The sequence below is a fragment of the Dromaius novaehollandiae genome, chromosome 1, assembly GCF_036370855.1.
Source record: "Dromaius novaehollandiae isolate bDroNov1 chromosome 1, bDroNov1.hap1, whole genome shotgun sequence".
Classification (NCBI taxonomy): domain Eukaryota; kingdom Metazoa; phylum Chordata; class Aves; order Casuariiformes; family Dromaiidae; genus Dromaius; species Dromaius novaehollandiae.
Window position 1 is genome coordinate 141,050,951 of NC_088098.1, and position 22,377 is coordinate 141,073,327.

The following is a 22,377-nucleotide window of genomic DNA, read 5'->3' on the forward strand; positions in this document are numbered from 1 at the left end:
TACATCAGCTACATTTCTCAAGGTGTTAATGCCCCTAAGTGTGCAGTTATTTGAAACACTTGAGCAACTGAGGCTAATTTAAAGTCATCCAAATAGAAACCCTTTTACCACTCTTTACTCAAATGTGTTGAGAAAAAAGTTTCCACTGAAAGTGTGAGAATGATGCATTATCTATATGTAAAGATTATATATGTATATTATAATAAAGATTGTTAGACTTCAAAGTAGTATCATATAAAGTTTGCAACTGACTGCTATTGAAGATTATTATTACTATTATTATTATATCCCCCAAGGTCTTTACTAGCACTTGTTGTACTTGGGCAATACGTGAACTGAGAGTTACTCATTATTAAAATGCTTTGCTTTATCAATTTCTTGCTTTTTACTGTAATTATGTTATAGATGCTTGCTGAAAACATGATACAGTAGAAACCTAGGATGAGGGAATTTTTTTTCCCACTAACTCCTTATGTTTTGACATAAGGAGTGGTTTTGCCTCTTTTTTTCAGATAGATTCAGTCAAATTATGTACAATTTATGTCATAAAAAACACTCAATTTTTTACAATGCCAAATCAGTTGATTAATGATGGGTGAAAGTCCGTCTTCTAAACCGAACAGTTCAGACCTTTGGGATAACAGAGAACATATTTTCAAACTGAGGCACCCTTCACCCCATAAAAATAATTCTTTTCCCAGACCTTTGCAGAGCCTGTCAAGACACTGATGATATTTAGATGTTATTTCAGTTAGTGCAGTATTCACTGTATCTGTAGAAATACACTGAGAATTTTTATATTATTACATAGGAAGAAGAAAAAATTGTCATCTTTCCTGACTCCAGGCATATTAAACACCCTAGAAAAAGGGTCTACACAGACATCCTCATGAGGCCATCATTGTTATTCTGTCATCTTCTTTAGGTAGAGCCTTTTGGACTTGAAAGGCATTAGTCAAAAGAACTCATCATATACAGATACCAAACAGCAAATTGGGAGTCAAATTTTGTATGTTTGTGTATAGTGAATGCATAGCTTTACTTTTCCAGTTCCCTTTAGAGATGGCCTAAAGTTTGCCGGTTCTGTTTCTAGTCAGGGTCCTTCATGAATATGATTCTGCCTGCATTTCAGATCAGGGCCAGAACTTTAGCTAATGTAAATTGGTACAGATCTGCTGAGATCAATGATGATTTATATTTCTTGTAGCCTGGCTCCTCTTTTATCTCACCTTGACATCCTTTCTCTGCTGACAATGGCAGCAAAGAACACACTCATTTGTCTTTTTTACTCAATGCCATTTCCATCATTTCCTATTCCAGTTCACTAAGCTAGTGTTCTCCTCTTTAAACAGCTTTCCATGGGACTTTTCCAGTGCTCAGGTGGATTCTTTCACCTTCCCAACTCACCCTGCTGGGAAATCTCCACCTCAAGTTCTGCTTTGAACAATTAGATTTTCCAGGCAGTGATTCAAATTCACATGATACATGTTTTTGCGAGTAAGCAAAATATGTTCTTAATCCAATTTTCAGGTGCTGAGCACTGCTGTCATAGTGGAATATTTTGTTGGCTGGATCCAAATTAAACTTACTCTAAAATACAAATATTTGAAATTCAGAAAGTTTTCTTTATCCTTAAATACACTCTAAGTTATTATTATTACTACTGTAATACATCTATTACATTTACATATTATTTTATGTTCATTAAAATTCGTAATCCACAGATAGAGTGGATTATAATGCATTTTATCACTTTAAAACACTCTATAATGGGATACTCATTATTGCCATGTTAGACGTAAGATTTACTATGGCACCATTTGTTTTTTACAATAGGGTGACTCTATTGGAATCAGTTACCTCATCAGCAGAAGAAAGAAAGAAATACAGTAGTGGATAAACACTTTTTATAGTGATGTTATCTGAAGCTATTTAATTCATGAATGAGACTGATCTGAGAAGATAGTGTCACAGCTTCAGCTAGTATAGACCGATGAAGACTGAGCAAAGGTGCTGATTTGAATCCCCTACCCCATCTCAGTGAACTGTCTCTAGCTAGAACCTAATTTTACTGCCTGCAGAAAGTCACAAGGGAAGAAAGTACATATATTAATCCTATTACAATTTGAAAGATGTGCCTTTCAAGGTCATTGTAAAGATCAACTTCATTGTGTTCACACTGAAAAACCTGAGGAGTATTAATCATCCATACCTCCTCAGCAAGGTAAACAAATCTGCTTTGTGCTAGAGCATAGTTTTATAGTCTAGTGAATGAGCATGCCACTGCCAGCACCACTGAGCTTTGCTTTATTGAGGATGAGATGATAGGCACCAGCCCTCTGTGAAGAAGGCATACAGTATACTCAGTAACAGTAAAAATAACGAGCTGAACAATCTCATGCCATTACCTTGAATGGAATTTTCTCTTTGTCCTCTCTCTATGTGGTTTAGTAATAGTGTGGGCAAGAAGGAACATGCAGAGACACATTTAGTCATTTTCAGTATTTTTGCCAATGAGAAGTATATTGTACCATGGGAGCTATTGCTTTAGACTCTACAGCTGTAGGAGGGCTGATCTCTACTGAAAGATCAATACAACAGCCCTCTATTTCTCTTTTAGATAGGAGCCATTGTCACCCGGAATCAAAATGATGCTTTAAAGATGCTGAATATGGCTTGCTCTTCTCTTTGAGGGCCAGATTCTACCAGCCTAACACAGACTGAACATTATCCAAAGGCCACTGATAGCAGCAGCAAGATCCAAATGCATTCAACCATTCAGATTCAGTAACTTGCAGCAGTAATAATTTTGTTTTTCTTTCTTAAAAAAGAAATTTTCTCCTCTGTGCCATTTTCATTGGATTATTTTGGGAAGAAAATATGAGGGATGCATGCATTCAAGCACTCCGAAATCTCTCTGTATTCAGTCCTTTCTTCTGAAGGGATGCTTAAAGAGTGTTTCAAAACTGCAGGGATGGTATAACATGACCATCTTTCTACTTGTTGTTTTGCCTGCAGAGAGTGTTTAGTAGGTAAGTTCCAGAGAGTTTCACAGGCCTCCATCCTATTTACAAGTACAATTTACAATTTAAATATACAAAGCTCTCAGTAGATTTAGGGCATGCATCTTAGAGAGTATCTCTACCTTCTTAATTTCACAAGACTGTTAAGGTAAGTAGGATAAGCATGAGATTTTCTCAGCACACCTTCTGCTACACATTTTCACACAGCCATTTGACCTACAGAGCCAGAAAGAGCTGAACATGTTGGAGGACTTCTTCAGAGCTTTGGAATTCAAAATCTGGTGCTTGAAAAATGTCTGAGTTAGGCTGACAGGTAGTTAGAAGTATTTTGAAAGTAATGCTATTTCTAATAATTGGAGACAAACTCATCCCTGAAATCTGCATGTTTCAATTAAGAAAATACTGAGCAAACACCATAGCCACGAACAAATAAAATACAGAAAAACTATAGGAATTCAGTTAAAAAGTTTATGTGATTTCACCCTTGTGATTCAAGTTTGAAGAGCTTACACAAGCTACAGAATCTAACTTTAAAAAAATGTACAGATAACACCTTCTGAAAATAAGGTTAATTTACAATAGCACATACTAAAATATCTAAAACTACCAGTCAATTTTAAAAGAAATCTTTGCCAATTGTGTGGTTTTAAGTTTTGCTTTAATGGTAAAATATGCCACTTTCAGGTCACAGACCGATCACACGGTGCTAGAGAGAAAAGTCCTTTTTATTTAATGAGCAAATCTAGTTGCTGCTGCTTATAAAGTCTTGGCTCTACAGCCTCTTCCAATATTTGTGTTTCCCAGGCTCTGTAACTTGCAATTACAGTTCTGATTCCCCAGTATCACCCACACAAGAATTTGGTGTAATAAGAAAAAGAAAAATTTGAAATGATTTCTAAATAATCTCAGTGTTCTCGCAGGGCTCAGAACATTGGAATTTAATTGGCACTTTTTACTTACTTTAGTAATATAGTAATAACTCTCTAGATTTTGAGTGTTCCATGGATTTAGCAGCTTCATGAATAATCACCTGCCACAGAAACCTCAGACCATTCTTTATCTGGCTGGTTCGTTTAAAAATAGATCAGATTAGCTTTAGGGAATGCACTATTACACTTCTAGAAGGGACCTGCCAAATAATGCTGATCATCACACATGATTCAGTGTATACGGTTTTCCTTTCAAGTAGGTGCTACAGACATACATAATAGTAGAAAGAGTTCTACTGCAGGGATACCACAATTCAGACTTCAACTTCTGTTTCTGCAGCATGATTTGGTTCACTTAATCCCATTATTACTGTAATCAACTGATTAGCTTCTTTGGACCCCAAATGTGGTAGAAGATCCCCTCATGATAAATATGAGTGCTATGTTCTTGTGTAAGATAAATATAATTATATATATAATTAAATATTGTTCTTTGCTAGCTCCAAACTAATAAATGAGATGCTGATTTTCCTAAGACACATCAGTTTTTTCTTTACTGTATAGTTAAAAAGTCAGTTACTGCTCTGGGAAAAAGTATTCCAATTTTAAAGGACAGATTATTGAAAATCTCATTCCTAAATTAAGAGCAGTATTTAGATTTGAAAGAGAACCTTCCTCTACTGAAATCATTTAAGCAGTATGATTCCCAAACATGTTGAATGCAAACCCATTAAATCAGGCTCCATGAAAATATGGCAGTGGAGAAAAGCTAAGGGAGATGTTGCCCCTTTCTGTTGCCTTCTCCATGGGTTCCCTTGGGTGAAGCTGCCATCGGCTGGTGTTAGCAAGTAGTGCAGAACAACATTGGCTGATTTGTGGAATGAAACCACTGGTGCTGAGGCCTCCGTCTCCATGTTATATGCACCTCAGAGAGCTTTCATTTGGGATAGTACTGGTTTGGTCCAACAGACCAATTTGTTTATTTCAAAACTGCCCTGTAACAGGAACCAAAACATGGTAAGTCGAGACAAGCAGGAGATTTACTTCAAAAATTCAGCTTTGATCTGAACAAACACAGAGTGGGCTTTGGTTCTCTCCTTGCAGTGGGGAGTAAAGTCAATATGTCTCACCTCCCTCAAACACACAAGACTGGCTATTCTGGGGATGAGGATATACTCAGCAACTCTCACTGCAGCTCTACCAAAATACATTAAAAAATCCATGTAATTGCCCAGGGAATGGGAGTGTAAACCTGGACACTCAGTAGTGAGGAAAAGAATGAACAGAGGGAGATCTGGTTTCCAGTGCCTGTTCCTATACTGTCTATGCTTTTTGTATTCATAAGCCTTGGGATAAAATACATAGGCAATCCTAAAAACAGAAGTCAGAGTGCCCTGAGATGGGTAGGTAAGCAGGTAGAAAAGAAGACAATATCATGTTTTCCACTTCCACATTACGAGGGAATGATTAGTACAGTAGGGGCCATATGTACCTATTTCCAGAAAGAAGTCCCCAAGCCATGGAAAGAATAACCTCCGGACACCACTCATTAGGGCATGGAGCAGCTGAGAGCCCGAGGTTTTGAGCCTCCTCTCAGTCTATAACTTTTTTTTTTTTTTTTTTTTTGTCTCAGAATAGCAGATCTACTCTAGTTCTTGGGCCTAAACTCTGAATGTACCACACTTCATTCTGTTTTCCAAGTTACTGCTTTAAAAATAAGGTATTGCAAAACGCAGTGTAACAGCGCCCCCACCATTCCTGGAGCTAGCTCCATCAGAAGATTGGCATTTAGAAAGAGGAATAGTATACATGCCCTAGAGCTGGAATTTGCTTTGCAGAGGAGGTTGTCATCCTGTCACTCAAAAATTCACTGAGAAATATGTACCTGGCTCTCTGCGGACCCTTTGAAAATTCTAGCCTATAAAATAAGCACCTATCAAATATCACATCTCTACAGAGATGTTCATTAGAGTTCAAGAAACTGGCAGTCAACCGCACTTCAATAAAATACTCCTATGGGCCTTATCCCCCAAGGATTAAAAAGAATTTTTAACCCACTTGAACCCTGGTTGGAAAAGACATGCAAAAACATTCCTAACCCAAAGTTAGAATTCACCTTTCTAAGCCAAAGTGACTCTACTGTGCAAGAAAATTAACTGTCCAACACTTAAGTTACCACTTAAAATTATAGAGTTGCTTTCCCATTTTGATTGATGTTTTCACTGATATCTTCAACAAGAAGCAGCTGAACCCTTCAGAATTAAACTAGGACATTTTGAGAGGATTTTTGTTTTCTTGGAGGTGAGGGGGTAAGTTCCCTGATTGATTGTTAAAACAAATCAGCATATTACGTATAGTATATAAAAGAGACTTCAGACTGAGAGGGAATGAAATCAAGGCAAGCTGATTATAACATTCATACTGCGTACTACAAGTGCTATACAAATAACTGGAGAAGAAACCAGCAACAGTGCTGCTAGGGAAACTGCTCAGCACTGCAGACGTTTTCCTGTTACATGACACTCATAATACTAGGCATCTTAATGGAAATTTGGTGTGTTGTGAATGTTGTGTTTGACACAGGGAGCTGACACTGCCTTGTGGAAAAGCTGGTGATTACTGGATGCCCAGGACATCTTTGGCATTTTTAGGAAAAAAAAAAAAAAACATGTTTTTGTTCTGAATAAAGTTTAATGTAAAAGCTCAGCAGGTACTTTCTGAAAAATAAGCAGCAGCAAAACAGGCTTCAGTTTCAGATAACAGGATGCTTGTAACAGTGAGGCTTCATCATGCCACTGAACTATAGAAATAAATATAAAAATATTATAAATATATATATATAAAGATTGTAGAGATGCTGGGGTGATGTGTGGGCAGCAAGATTAAGCCCCATTGTACTTCACTGGGCCATTTCACAAGTAATTATTTTTATCTATTTTCAAATAATTGTTAGAGAGTCTCTCTTTATTCTCCTTTTTTTGTTTGTTTGTTTTGGGCTTTTTTTTTGCTTTCTGCACTGAATGTTTTAGCTCCAGCAGAGAAAATCTTATTAGCTTATGTCTCACCAACCATATTAAAATCACAAATCATATTTTGGGACCAGATGTACAGGCAGATCGGACATACTGGGGAATCGTGTATTTCTGAAATCTACATGAAGAGTATTTGGAATCTGGGTGGTTCTATCTTATATTGTCATTTTTACTGCCATCACATCAACTTTTTTCCCAATGGACAGAGAAACTATTTTTTTTATTTCACATTTTAACAACAGGTTACATTTCTTCATTTGCAACATCTTATGCATATCACTACATCTTAAACAAGGCCTGTTTCTGTTCACAGTCTCACTGAGGGGTTTGTGTTATCCGAAAGTCTGCATCCATCTGCCTTGAGCTGTATGCGTTCTCCTGCCGTGTCCCAAGACCCAGTTACCTAGTGAGTGAGAGACCTACTAGGAAGAGAAAGACTACATTTGTTTCTGATTATACCCAGTGACTTCAATAGCACTGTATGGGACATTAACAGAATTGCAAATTCTGGCCTCAGAAATCCAGTTAATATCTGACATTATTTACTTACTGATAATCTAAGAGCCGTTAACTAAAATTACTCTCTCTTTCACTTTGACTCCTCCAGAATCAAGGATGAACGTAAGTGGTGGAATACAACCAATTACTGATTCTACTTCTTCTGGTGTTCAGCTGATTTACATATGCTGTCCTTACTTATTGTTCCACTGTTAAGCGGGCGTGTTTGGAAAAAAAACCACAAGAGTAATAGAGATGAAAAATCCCCTGTTATGGTACTATAATATAATTATACATATATAATATGTACATATTACATATTTCATATATATTATATATATATTCTATATATATTTTACATATATCATGTACATATATATAACATATGCATAAAATATATACAGACATACATCTATTATATAATACATATATGATGTACTATTGCACAGTAAAACCTCCTTCTAGATTATATTGCAGTACAGTCATTCTGGGCAGTAAATCTTTCCCCTGCTTTGCATCCTGTCATATCATATATATATGACAGAATATTTATGAAGGAGCTGCGCTATTCAGAAAGATAATATAAAGTTAGATAGATTCCTTCAAGCAGTATAGACATATACACACTTCAAAAAAAAAAAAAATTTCCATTAAATATAGAGGTGGGGAAATTAAATAAAAGAACAACAGCCAAGTAAATGTTGAACTAGTTTCACAAACAAATCACCTCTCCACTTTGTACCCTAGCCCTGTTTCAATGAGGAGAGGAACCAAAGTACTAACCAGTCATGGACACCTGGAAGAACTGCTATGTGACATAAATTATTCCCCATGTATGTGACATTTTATTATTCTCTATTCTCCTGTCCTGTGATCTGAACTGAAAGACTCAGTATGTGAGAGAAGGCACAGCCTCAAAGGCTTAAGATAGCATAGTTCAAATGTGTTTCTGCATGTGGAAACAAATTAGGGATTAGAAAACTCCAGACTGTGAGAGAAGTGGAAGAAGAATTTTGCCTTCCACACAACACACAAGCCAAGCCTGTGTCCTTTGAACATTTGTCCTCAAGTCTTCCTTAAGGCCTGATCGAAGAAGAAGAATTAATGTCTATCTTTTACACATGATTCCTGTAATAATATGCAGGAGTATGCACTATTTCCTTCTTTGTAGAATTTATGGAATATGGGAACTACTAGTAATGCTAGTATGGGTTTTAGAAAGCTGCTGTGAATACCTATGTATATCTCTGCATGACCACACAGGTGCTGCCATCAATTTGGGCCCCTTAGAGAAATGGAAAAGAAACAACAAATATAATAAAGAAGTTAGATGTATATAATGTCTTGATATAACATCTTTCATTTGTATATCTGCACTTAATAAAGCAGGCATAGTTACTAATTTCCACACTCCATTCAGGAGAACTAGAACACAGAAATACTAAATGATTTTCCTAGCATTACCTTGTGTAGCAGAAATAACAGGAAAGAAAACCCAGTCACCTGATCACAGCCTTCTGAGACACATCCTGAGCTGAATGTGCCGTGGTACTTCCGAAAAACACAGTACAAAAGGCTTAATAGAAAAAAGTTCCATCTTAAATCAAAAAATAGGTTCAATTTAATTATTTAGCAGTAGTTATTAATGCAGAAAGGAGCTTTTTTTTCACTACTTTTAGCAGAGAGAGAGAGAGAGAGAGAGAAAGAGAGAAAGCAGGAAATAGAGAACATATGAGACTACCCTACATGTACTCATGCAGTAGTGTAGTGACAGAGGTAATTGTCACTTGATGGTGCTGTGGCTCCATGGCTGTCTTTCTGCAGCTCTTCCACATTACCACATTCAAGACGCAGAGTGTAAATCTTCCCTGACAAACACAGACCTCAAAAGTTCAAATTAAGACCATGATATCAAGCCTGCCTTTAGCATGGAGCCAAGCAACAGCAAGGCACACAAGCCCAAGGAAAAGATATGGTTGTTTGTCAGTGTATGGTAGGTACTTGATGGACTATCTACCAAATGAATATAGTTAGGATCCAAGTGTTAAGCATAAAGAAGAAATAGAAGAAGATGATGCTACAAGTCGTCTGAAAGCAGGAGCTGAAAGTTGATGATATCACCAACATTTTCACCTTGTTTTTACATTGTTTTTTCCTGTGTTTTTATATTCTCTTTGACCACCAGTAATTACTCTGTAAAGCTGGACAGACTAAGTTGTAAAGTAAATGGAAAAGCTCACTCTTAAGAAAACACATAGCTGTTAAAAATTTACATTTATAGAGAAAAGATGTAGAATAAGTCATGCATAAGAAGTTGGACTTCAGAATTAGGTTAATTAGAATAACTCAAACAATGATGGTTTCAGAGGCATTTTGGAAAAAAGATGATTGAAGTTTTCAATAACAAAATGGATCAGTTTTACCTAAAAGAATGTGACAATGCAAATGCACAAGTTTTCACTGATTCCTCCCCCCCAAAAGTCCCAAACCCATGATTTTTACCAAAATCAACTTTCTTTTTCTTTGGTTATTCTACATTTGGGGATAGAAAAGACGAGGCAGCTGGGCAAAATAAAAATAGAATGACTAATTAGTAACATTGCCCATCACTTCCATTTTTAAGACCCTGATTTAGTTTGTTTATAAGTTTGCCAAACTTCAGCCATCTGGACTAAAATTTCCCAGTCTGTAGGCTGATTAAAATAAAAAAAAAATTAAAAAAAAAAGAATAAAGCTATCTAGGCACTTTTATGGATTAGAATACAGGAAAATACTTTGTTCTGCCATTGTAAAAGAAAAAATTATGACCTTTTATTTGAAAACTCTAGTCCTTTTTCCACTTTGGTGGAAGAATTTCAAAAATAGTAGGGAAAGGACATTTATAAGAAATGTGACTCTTCTCTCACCCATACAAAAATCTGCACAAATAGGTCAAATTTAAAGACTTTTTTAAATACTGCAGTTCACACATGCTCTCTGAAGAATTCTTTGCTTTAAATATCTTCAAAGATTTCGTCACCACTGGTCATGCTTCAATTTGGGGGCAGAGAGTGCTTGAATCTACAGCTGATCTCCCATGGGCCACACAAAATGCCTGTACTGGTCACACAGACACCATTTTTCTGACATCATAACATTTTTTTCTCAGAGGAACCAAGTATAAGGGAATTAGAACAAAGACAGTGAGGAGAAACTGAAACGAAAAGAAAAATAATAAACTGGAGCTTGGAATGGCTAAAACAAAAACTGAGACAAGAAGAAGGAGGCCAGATAGGAGACTTGAGAAGAAAGGAGCAGAACAGGTAAAGCTATCAAGAAAGGCAGAGATGACTCTATGAATATCAGAGTGTAGTTCTTGTCAGAACCTGAAATGGTACCTAATATTTTTCAGTCACATCATGTTTCTGCTCGCAGTATGTACCTGTGAAAGTCTTGAGATATCCTAGCCTGCATACATGAGCACAATGTAAACCTGTTATTCTAGTAATTCAAGTGATAAAAATTGTGTTCAGGAAAACTAGAGGTTTTCTCTTAGCTGATGACACCTTTATTATGACACATAAAGAAAGCCTATTTTCAAGTGTTTTCATGCCTCATTTAGCCCAAGGAAACTATACTATGTACTGCCCTGTCCAAAAGAGCTCAATGTCGTCTGTAATTACTGACTATGCTATTAAGTGTGCACACAGAAGATTTTAACTGACAAGCACAGTCTTGATCTTTTACAGGTATTTTTGAGCTTAACTTTACAGCTCAAAGAATGTAATTTAATGAGTAGTTTTAAGTAAAACTTGCTTTATATGCAACATCAGGAGTCATAAACTCTTTTGAGAAGAATAATTTTGGAGCTGAAGCTTATCAAAGACATGTGCCATTTTCTGCATGTTTTCTGTGGAACACAGAGATAGTAGAATTGGAACCTATTCTGATATTTTTAACGTATATTCATTAAAAAAAAAAAAAAAGAGCCATTCTGATTTGATGAGATATTTTATGTTAGCTTTGAACTAGGTTTTATACCTCATGACTTTTTCCATAGGCTTTACAGGACCATTGTCTAGAGGATTTTCTTAGTGGGGGAGAAAATTTGAGGATTTGTACACTGAACTAGATCTCACTAAATTTTGATTCTGCTATAACCTGTGAAGTTGAGCAGGTTATTTAAGTACTTAAGCAAATGTATGTATTTAAAATCTATTTGACTTCAACATGTACATCCATATTTGTCAGACACTGGCAGATTGGGGTCTTGACTACTTTACGGTTTTCCCAGGAAGAAATAGGGATAGGATCTTCCTAGTGTACCTCTTCCTTTTTTTTTTTGCTGATTATTTAGATTGTAGAAACATCTCATTGCTTTGGTGTACAGCATTGCCAACCATTTGTAAAGCTTTGTGTATAAAAACACACATTTAATGCCTTAAGCATGCCTTTAAAATCTTACACAGTAGGCTAAGCATTCAATATTTTGCATAAAAATAATTGTCACAAGATATCTGGTAAGGTTTTAGTGAAAATCAAAAGAACACATGAAAGATAAACTGCAAAAAACAGGCAGATATATTTCAGAATATTTGTTGTGAGACATGCAGAACTGATGGCAGATGCTTATAAGAGTAATCAAGCAGCATAATCAAGGGGACAAGTGTAGCACCACATTTATGCAAATTCTGATGAGTATAATGAATAAAAAGGCAGAAGACACCCTTGATATATAATGAAGAATATAAACAAAAAAGAAGAAAAATGCTTACAATGTGAATTTGCAAGCAGAGGCATAGCAAAATTAAGGATATAAAAAACCTGCTGGAAGCTGACAGCTCAGAAGGGAAGAGATATTAACCTCAGGGTGATTTCCATCTGTTACTGCTAACTAATCTGAACCAGCTGAAGTCAGGCACAGTAATGTAAGTGTATGCATATTAGACAGACTTTTAGCTTTAAATCCTTTACACATATATCCTGTATTAATACTGTAGGTTCATTTTACCTCGGAGAAAAAAAGTATAATATTTCCTTTGCTTGACAGCTTTCTTTTATATTCCATATCAATATCTACATATTTCCAAGGTATCTAGTCATTAAGAACTTAATGCCCTAATGAACTTAAATTACTGTTGCAATGAATGATAATGAGCAAATCAGTCTATTGCAATTAGCCATGTTGTGATTCTGATCTTGGGTGTGGCTTCCAAATGTTGCTATATAACAAATTAGTGTAATGACACATCTCAAACTGTAAAAAAATTTCTGGATTTTAGCATGGTTATTCTCTTTCTTCTTCTTTAATTTACTCCTGATTTTATTCTGCTGTTCAGTAAACAGAGATGAGTGTTCTTGCCTTTCAGAAAATGCATAGTAACAATTGCGTGGTGCCTTGCTGATATGTAAAGGTCATGGTATAGCTATGCTAAGAGCAAGAAACTGCATCTCAAATTCCAAGCTTAGCCATCCATCCCCATACTCCCAATGCCCTGCTTCTGGGAGTGGGACCACCATTTATTTTATTAAAAAAGCATCATCTCTAAGCTTTACAGAGACAATATTGTTATTTCTGAGTCCCCACACTGAATCTTTAATTTTGCAGCTTTAAAAATATATTCCTTTAATATAACTAAACTAAAAATGTGTTACTCACATTAACACCTCCTTACCAAAAAGTATTTGAAAACTGAAGATCTTTTTCTATAAACTGACAAAGGCAAAAATAGTGATTTCAATTTCATCTACCTGTAGTACTATGCCTACTGCTTTAGATATGCATACAGATTAACTCAGCCACCAGTCAGAGCATTCTTAATTGATTTAAAAATAATAAATCCAAAAGATTTTGTTTGCCAGGAACATTTATTTATATAAATGTGTATATTTTATACAGACTATGTTATAAAACCCGAGAGAATTACCTAATGAATCTAAACTATAGAGATATACATAAAGACATTGTAACACTTCTCTTTGCACACAAAAGGGTGGCAGGTGAAAATGTGCTGCCACAAATACTAACTAACCCATTTGTCATTTTGGTGTATTTGCTGCGATTGTGTTCTGCAATTCTGAGGGCAGAACAGAGGAATGACACCTGGACACACTTGACACAAAGTGCTAAGGGCCTTCTAATACAGCATTTGCTCTGTGTCTTATAGCAACAAGCTCACAGTATTCATTTGAAGGCATATGTACAGATTCATACACAGAACACAACAGGAAAGCACTTAAGCAGTCAGACATGTTTATTGTACTTTGATTGCCCCACAAAAGACAGAGATAAGTGGCTGTTTCTCCCAGAGCTGTTTTTAAAGCCAGCTTGACAGAACTCAGAAGAAACTGTAATTGCAGTCATATCTGACTACTGGATGTGGTGGGGATAATATTACCACATAACAGCAACCAGTCCATGTCATTTGTATCATCCTCTGCATCTACACAGATGTATTGGTTTATGATTTATGCTAAGCTACCATAACCAGCCATAGTATTTGTTTTATTGGGCTGCAAGGCTATGGCAAAAAGTTGCATGAAACAGGCTGGAGAGCTGCATGAACCTAGGAACCCAGAATAAACAAAGGCAGCATGATAAATCATATACCTTTGCCCTTCTGAGGTACCAACAGTTGAAACCAATGTGTTCCAATTTATTTACTGGAAGGGGTGGCATAACTGTCAAGCAAAGAACACAGTCGCCAAAAAAAAAACCATTACGCTACCTCTTTTGGGAGCATGATCCTCACAGCCAGTTCTAACTCCAAAATTTCTGAGTTCTTCAACCCACTGTTAACAACACCAAATTTCCTTGCGTGAAAAACATGAGATCCCAAGGCAAGAATTTGCAGCAATAAGAACAAACGGTCTCCAAAAACAATGTTGTTCAAGTACAAGTTGTTACTGACCAAGGGAAATGCTGGTATTCTGCCAAAAGTGTTTGTTAGTCTTCACAAGCTGTTTATGATCCATTGAGTAAATGCAATAGCTGGAGAGAAAAACAAAAAATAGTATGTCCAACACAGAAGTTATCCCTTCCTTTTCTTCCTTTTCACTTTCTCAAGCATAATATATGTTCCTGGCTAAGCAGAATTGCTGAAGATACAGCAAGTGATGGAAGGCTGACAGGATGCTGGGCTGCATTAGTAACAGCACGGTCAGCAGGCCAAGGTAGAGGATTATTCTTCTGTAACCGGCACTTGTGAGGCTGTATCTGGAGTACTATGTCTTGGCCCCCTCCAGCCTGGAGAGATGTAATAGAGTGGAGTGTGTCCAACCAAGGGCCACAGAGATGGCTGGGGGACTGGGGCACACAGTGTTATAAAAGAAGATGAGGGAGGTGGATTTGTTCAGCCGGCAGAAGGCAAGGATAGGATATCCAGTTGCTGTTTTCAGGTATGCAATGGAGAGTCACAGACAAGATGGAGACAGACTCTTCTCAGACGTGCACGGCAAAAAAGGACAAGAGGCAATGGACAGAAGTTACAGCAAGGGAAATTTTGATGAAATATAGGGAAAAACATTTTCACAGTGAGAGTGGTTGAGCACTGGAAGAGGCTGACCAGAGAGGCTATGGAGTCTCTGTCCCTGGAGCTATTCAGAACAACTGAGCCTGAGCAACCTGATCCAGCTATGCAAATAGCCCTGCTTTAAGTTGCTTTGAGTGTGGCTATATGACCTCCAAAGGTCCTCTCCAACCTAAATTGTTCTATGACTCAATGATTACTGTTGAAATGCTAGATGTTGCCCCTTGTGGTGGGCCTGAAGGCCTGAAGGAGCTGAGGGACTGAAGTCCACTAGTGGAATACACCCACATACACACATACGCACACACTTACACACTGGGGTCTCTCCAGGAGCTGGTCTTAGACACTCAGTCTATCCAACAGACTGTGATCTATCCCCAGACTGTGATCTTTTCCAGTTGCTGGTATCTGGACCCTTGAGCCCCTATATTTTGTGGTTCCATTCAGCTGGTGCTTACATCTCTTCTCCTGATTGCTGGCTAGTCCAGCTTTAAGTTTGCAAGCGTTCACACCAACACAGAATAGAGAATGTACCCACGCAGGTGATAGGTAGAAATAGCATTTAATAAGAACACAGGACAGACTGCAGTGATGGAGTGCAGGGCTCAGTCAGATAAGCATTTTCCCACTCTTGACTTCGCCATCCACCTTGATTTGCCCCTCACCTTTCCCTAGCTTTTTCTCTAAATGCTCCCCTAAATATCCCACTATGTTTTGCACACTCCCACAGTCCTCTTAAAACATCGTTAATAACATTTGCACAGTCCCAAAATGCTCTTCCCCCTGCATCCTATAATGAGCCCTATCTCCTCTAAGCAGTAACCCGCGTCAGTCTGCGAGGCCTTCTGAGGAGGGTTGGCCGAACCCCCTTGGGGGGTTTCACACCAGGGCAAAGAGCTGATGAGTCTCCTCCGATGGTTCAGAGTGACAGCTGGCTCAGGGTGCTCCATGGGCGCTCGTCAGGGCACTGGGGTTCCTCTGCCCCTCGCAGCCCCTCTGATCCCCCTGGGTCTCTGTGCTCACTGTGATTAGCCTTTAGTCACACAACCTAACAGCAAGTACAAACTGCTATGCAAGAAAGCATATGTTTGGTTGTTTTTTGCTTTTTTTTGGTAGCAGAGATAGCACCATTACATTATACATAGCAGAAGCAATTAGAACAGCCACACTCGAGCCAAGTTTGGTGGGTGTAAAAGACCTTCATTAAAGTCTACTGAGCACCATCAGACAGGTGATGGAAGGACTGAAATGGAAGAAGATTTCTTCTTTCTCATTTCTTGAGAAAATACTTTGACATTCTGTCTTGTGCAGCTGCTTAGGCAGCATAGAAAGTGGCAAGTAGATTGTAAAATATTCTGGTTGATGGGGCTTAATCCAGTCCTGGCTCATAGGTTTTTTAATATGGAAAAAAAATCTAGCCTGGTGGGAATCCCTGCAGATTTATCATTTACTTTGCATAATACAATCACAAGATCTGATCATCCTTGTTCATTCACAAATAAGTCCAAATCCTAGAATCCACTTAACCGCACCTGTGCATTTTAGGCAGCTTCATAAGAATGAATATGAAGCTGTTTCTTTAAAGAAACTTGCAGAGAAGAAACGGAAAGAAAATGTTGAGATTTAAGAAAGTAAAACAGTTACTAATCAGATTGGCTATTGTGCTCTTTCTAGGTGAAGAGAGTCAAGCTAGCCATATTTTCAATCTCCTATTCACCTTGTCACATTGTTTTGCCAGTTTATAAAGCAGGCAAGCACCTGTGCTACCATTACCACCTAGAAGTTTCCAGATTATCACCATTTATCTTTCAGATGATACCTCAGTAAATGTATACCCAATAACAGTTTCATCATGTACTGTGCTGATTTAATGTCCTTCCTATTAGAGTGATTTCAGTACAGAGTGGAAATTATCATTGTGTCGGCTCTAATGATATATAATATAATATAAAACTAATATGGTGTAAGCGGTATTAGAGGTTTTATATTCACCATAGATAACTAATTAATGCTATCTCAGTATGCTCAGTGGGGTGAAATGAAGGAGCAACAATTAACTCCAGTGGCCTGTATTCACGTCTTAAGCTGGATTTATTCCAAAGGCCAATCCTTCGTCTTGCTATGAATGATCATTTGGGCTGCAGAGCTGAAGATGGCCAGATATAATGTGAACATTGCTCTCTCAGGCAAAACCGACTGTAAAAACAGATATGCCTTTTCCATGCCACGCTGGTGGACCAGGAAAGGTGGGAGAGAACTTTGATCTTAACCAATTACTCAGGATTTTCAAGTGATATTACAGTAGTATTCCCTAAGAAAAGTAAATAGAACATATTACTGGTGATAATGTGTTGAAAAAAGACTTAGAGTTACAATATAGACACCCAGCAATAGCTACTTTTCAGCTTTGATACAAGAACTTTTTCTGGACCAAAACACCGTTGACTAGTTTCAGTCGCCGAGCCCCCTTCCAACCAAATCCCAATCCAAATGAGAAAAATTAAATCTTGTCTACCATTACTAGCAAAAACCCCGAACCATCACCCTACTACTACAGTGGAAAAGCATGGAAATATATAACAGATTAATATTCTCAGGCTTCTGTTCTTCTCTTTCTTCAGAAATGTTATGACAGGCAAACAAAGAAGTTAGCTTTATTTTCAATGAAGTATATATTTATTTCAGTTTGACTGTTTCCCATTTGTACAACAAAAGGAAATTATACTAAAGTTGTCCTTTTAAGTATTTGTATTTGTGGTGGACAGATGAGTGAACTTTTGCCTTAAACATTTCTTGGTACATAAGGTGCAAGCAAACCATAACCCCGAGCAAGCCATCTGTTCCCGGCGGAAACAGGACTGAGCTGCTGCGACCCCCAAAATGGTCTCCCTGCGACCACCCGGGACACACCAAGCCTGCGCCAAACCAGGGCACGATTGGGCAGAGACTTTGGGACCTGGACTGTAAATTATTGCTGCTTAGCACAACTTTTATAAAACTTGCTTAGCCTGAGTAGCTAAATTTGCTGAAGCCTTAGGCCGCACTCCCTATTCAGTGAGAAAGGGCCCCAGAGCTGGTGCAGGTTGGAAAGATAAGGGAGTTACAAGCAGTTTGCATTCCTATGCTTCACACTCCAGGAGGGAGGATGTCAAGGCTTTGAAGTGAGGCCTGCTTGGGCACCGGGACCCTGGGAAACAAAGCCTCCCCTCACTGCTGAAACAGTGTTAACTTGGCGGGTCTGGATTATATTCTCTTTGTCAGGACCTTGGAAGATAACACCTACTGTCACTGCTGGGGCAGTGCTAATTGCTGGAACAACACCTGTTTGTCAGGGCCTTGAGAGAGAAGGGCAGAACCCGAGGAATCAAAACATATCTGTCAGCAGAAACTGCAACAGTAAAGATAAGGGAGAAAAACAGCCTGCCTAGGAACAACGATGAGACCCAATAGGGAGCAGGAGACCCCAGACCTAAAATTTACTATTGGTCTGAACTACCGCATGAGGGGTGGGAAACTTAATTTGAAAAACCTATAATTGCCCAGGGATTTCTTTGTTTGGGGTCCCTCTTCGGAGGCACCCAACTCGAGCTGTAACTACTGCACGCGTGTCATTACAATTTATTTATTTAATTTGCCTTGATTTGGCTCCGAACTTTTCAGCGGGAACCTAGGGTCAGACCCTGCTCGAGTTGTAATTACTGCACGTGCATCGCTAAAATTTACACCCAGGGTGAAGAGGACCAACAGGACGCCGCTGGATCCACGGGTGGTGATCTCTCTCTCTCTCTCTCTCTCTCCTCCCCTTCGCCTTTCCCCACCTTTTCTCCCCACTTCATGGAAAATAAAGTTAAAAGGTTGTACGATATTTGACTGGTTTTAGCATCTTAATCTCGTCCTTGGGATCGTAATGAAAGCCTCCCGATATTGGATTGGGAAAGTATTTCAAAACATTGAGTCTGGACAGTATTTATTAACAAACCATGGATAATAAAAAAAAAAACCATTTAATAGCTACATGAAAAAGAAATTGGAAACTGCCGTGAAACTGTATCTAATGCAACAACTCTCCATGTATGCTAGTCACAGACCTGAGTATTAGACTGTCAGATTTGCTCTTTTGTCTCCTTAAATTGCTGTGAGCACAGCAAGAAGTAGCCTCAGTGTTTGTTCTGAGGCATAAAATGTCTTATTCTGATAAACTGTTTTAGCCCACAAAACTTCCTTAAGGTGTCTTCTGTACCTTTCATTTAATTGCATTCTGGCTTCTCTTTAGATAAGAGAATTTCAGGTAATAATATAAGAGATACCTAGATTTTCTACTAATCTCTATTGGTGACCGGAGGTAACCTAGCTACTCCTGGAGACTGTAGTGAGGAAAGCCAGGGATACTGTACAACATAGTAACATTTAACAGACAAACAAACAAAGAAAACACAATGAAAAGACTGAAGATCATTTGAGGTTTTCCAAGATTTTCCAGAAAGTGTGCTGTTTCTCATACACAGCCATGAAAATCAGCATGCGGCTCACAGACTGCATACATATAAATGTGTGTATATACATGCAAATACAATGCATGTGTGTGTGTATATGATGTATATATGATGATATGTATATATAATGAGGTATAGACCCAGTGCTGTGCATTCAATTGTTTACAGCAGACAATATTTTTAAAAAGTGGTGTTTGCAGTTGTATCTGGCGTGCGTGGTATGTTCTGTTGCTTCCACAGCATAAGTTGCACTCTTGCCATCCTGTCAATAGAGAGACTTTTGTGTGTAATACAATATAACGTTAGAAGAACATCTCTGGACAAAATATCTACACACAAATTACCTTCATACTTTTGAGTATTTAAGTGCTTTTTAAAAATTTTTCCCTATTTTCTATTCCATTCATCAATAAAATTAATTTTAGAAGACTGCTTATTACTTTATACAAAAGTCTTATAGAAAAATGTTGTAGGTGTTCAGAAAACCTGTAAATGATCAACAAAGTGGTGTCACATGCAGTTTAACTCCAGAAAGCTGCAAATGACAATAACTAAGCTACTTCCAGATTCGTGTCTCTCCTGTGTCATGATGGATGCTGCCTTCTGCATTAGCATACACATCCTCAAATGTCTGAGATTGATAGTCATAAGGCAGGATGTAAAACAAGTGTTTAAAACATGCTAAACTAGACAGACCATGGATCAATTCCATAGAGCAGCTTCTGTATTTCTTTTCTAACCCTAAATGTGATGATGTTCACATCATAAGTTTGAGTTGAACCCCACTTTCCCCATGATAGTTATCATATCTCTAGCTGCTCATTTTTCAAAACCACATGCACGCCTGCCCACATTTTCGCTTTCATTCAGTGAATCATACATTACGGGCAGTGTCATTCAGGCAAAGCTGATAAGAACACAGCATCGCTGCTTTATGATTCAAGTGTGCCTATGTTCTAAATATCTAGAAATGAAAGAAAACCAAGAAATTGTCTACCCTTATCCAGTTATGGGAGATCTTACACTTTGAGTTATTCTAATAGTTGATTGCTAGAAGAAAGTGTTGAAAAGCAAGCTATTCTTGACAATAAATAAATAAACAAACAAACAAACAAACTACTGAAACTTATTCCTTCTCGTCAAACAAAAACAAAATTTATCATTCTCTAAAAAATGCATTGGATTTATTTTTCTTGACTATTTCTTGTTAGTTCTTGGTTTAACTTTACTGGAGAGACATCTACACTCTAACACTCAATTATTGTCATCATTTTGAAAGACTGAGTGTCTCATTTTTTCATGGACACCTCAGTGGTCATCTCTTGACTTCCCTTGTATGTGATGCACCCTTCTCCTGAGTGTCCTTACTGCCACTACATTTGCTTCAGGAAGAATGCTGTAGTGGAATAGATCCATTTTCCATCAAGTTCAGTATCTTTTCTATAGCAAAGATAACCAAAACTAAGCAAAACATAGAGGATAAAATCTTTTTCCCTATAGCTGATATTAAGGTCCCCTGCCTTCCATGGAGATGTCCTTTCAGTCCCCAGTAAGTACTGGGTTGGAACTTGAGACATGAGATTTTGCCTCCTTTCAGTACTTCATTTGCTGAGACTAACTTGTAAAGTAGAAATACACACAATTTTCCATATGAATGTTTTGCTCTTTTAAAATTACCTAATTTGATACATTTATAATTAGCCTGCAAGTACACATCCTCTTTTGGCTCCAGCTGGACCATAAAAGGAGTTGGTCAGGCCCAGGCCATCACCTGGCTGTTTGTCCTTGACAGTGAATGGCAGAGGATAACCAAATACTCAGATCTGCCAGCTGATATACTCATTTGATTGCTCCCTTATCTATTTTAGGGGAAATAAACCAGATTAGTTTAAAACATTTAAATAGGCCCACTGCCACATTATTAATTTTGATTGAAAATTTATGGAGCAGATCAGCTGGCAGATTGGGGAGGCTATAACCTCCAGAAAATGGGAAGTGGCAGGATGGTGGTGATCAGGATTGGCAAGCTCTACGGGGGCACACTGGAACCTGAAGAGAACAGTTATTCCTACTGTTAGTGGTAGTAAGATTTTTTGTTATATTTCTTGATGGAGTACTTTTATTCAGAATCTTTCATGCAGATAGACCTCAGGGCTCTCTCTCCTTCAGTTTACTGGAGTTACTGATTTCCATGTTTACATGACAGAACTTGACATGATGAATTAGAGAGATCCTCCATACTTACCCACTATTCCTTGGGGCAGGGAGGGAAGATTCCCATTTTCCAGGTGATGAAGGAACAGTACCTTTCCATTTCCTCAGCACTTTTCTTTTTCCTTCCTGGGGAATCAGGGGAGAATACATTAATAGTCTCCACAGCAGGAGGACCAGAATATTTTTCAGCTGGGTAACCATACCCCTTTCATCACAATTCTCTCTTTTAGTTGCTCAGCTGGTAGTGGAGCATTAACAGCAATTTACATTTCATCTCATCATTGATCAATCCCATTCACCCGGTTAACACCTCTGTCCCAGAACAATGGAGGTGTTCTCTAAAATATTGTCCTCGGCTCAATAGGATCAATTAAATATAAATGCTTGTTACTGTTATCTATTGCAATGTGTCTGGCTAGCTGCTAGCTTTCAAGCTGTCTGAAATTCTACTGTGCACCATCACCTTTTTTGTTTCCTTTTACTGAAAGTGAAAATTTGGAAACCAAAATAAGAAACAGGATTTACTTTACATTGTTAGCAATTGATGTTATAAAGCTTATTTTAATAAGTGAGCATTATGCATTTGGGCAATTCATAGTGGTATTTTCAAAGTATGCTTTGACTGTAAACAAACAGAAGCTTGACAGCGGTTTTCTGTTCTCCACGTCTATCAGAAACCA

The 22,377-nt window shown here is 37.9% G+C and overlaps 1 protein-coding gene and 1 long non-coding RNA gene across 2 annotated transcripts in view; one reads left to right on the top strand and one right to left on the bottom strand.

The window, feature by feature from the left end:
- Positions 1-22,377, top strand: part of LOC135324476 (uncharacterized) — a 78,342-nt gene that overhangs the window by 9,155 nt on the left and 46,810 nt on the right. The gene's annotated exons all lie outside the window — the stretch shown is intronic.
- Positions 21,729-22,377, bottom strand: part of STS (steroid sulfatase) — a 203,542-nt gene continuing 202,893 nt past the window's right edge. Inside the window, exon 11 of the mRNA XM_064500937.1 lies at positions 21,729-21,823. Within this exon, the coding sequence (XP_064357007.1) occupies positions 21,732-21,823 (92 nt within the window). The 3' untranslated portion in view covers positions 21,729-21,731. The remainder of the gene's footprint in view (positions 21,824-22,377) is intronic.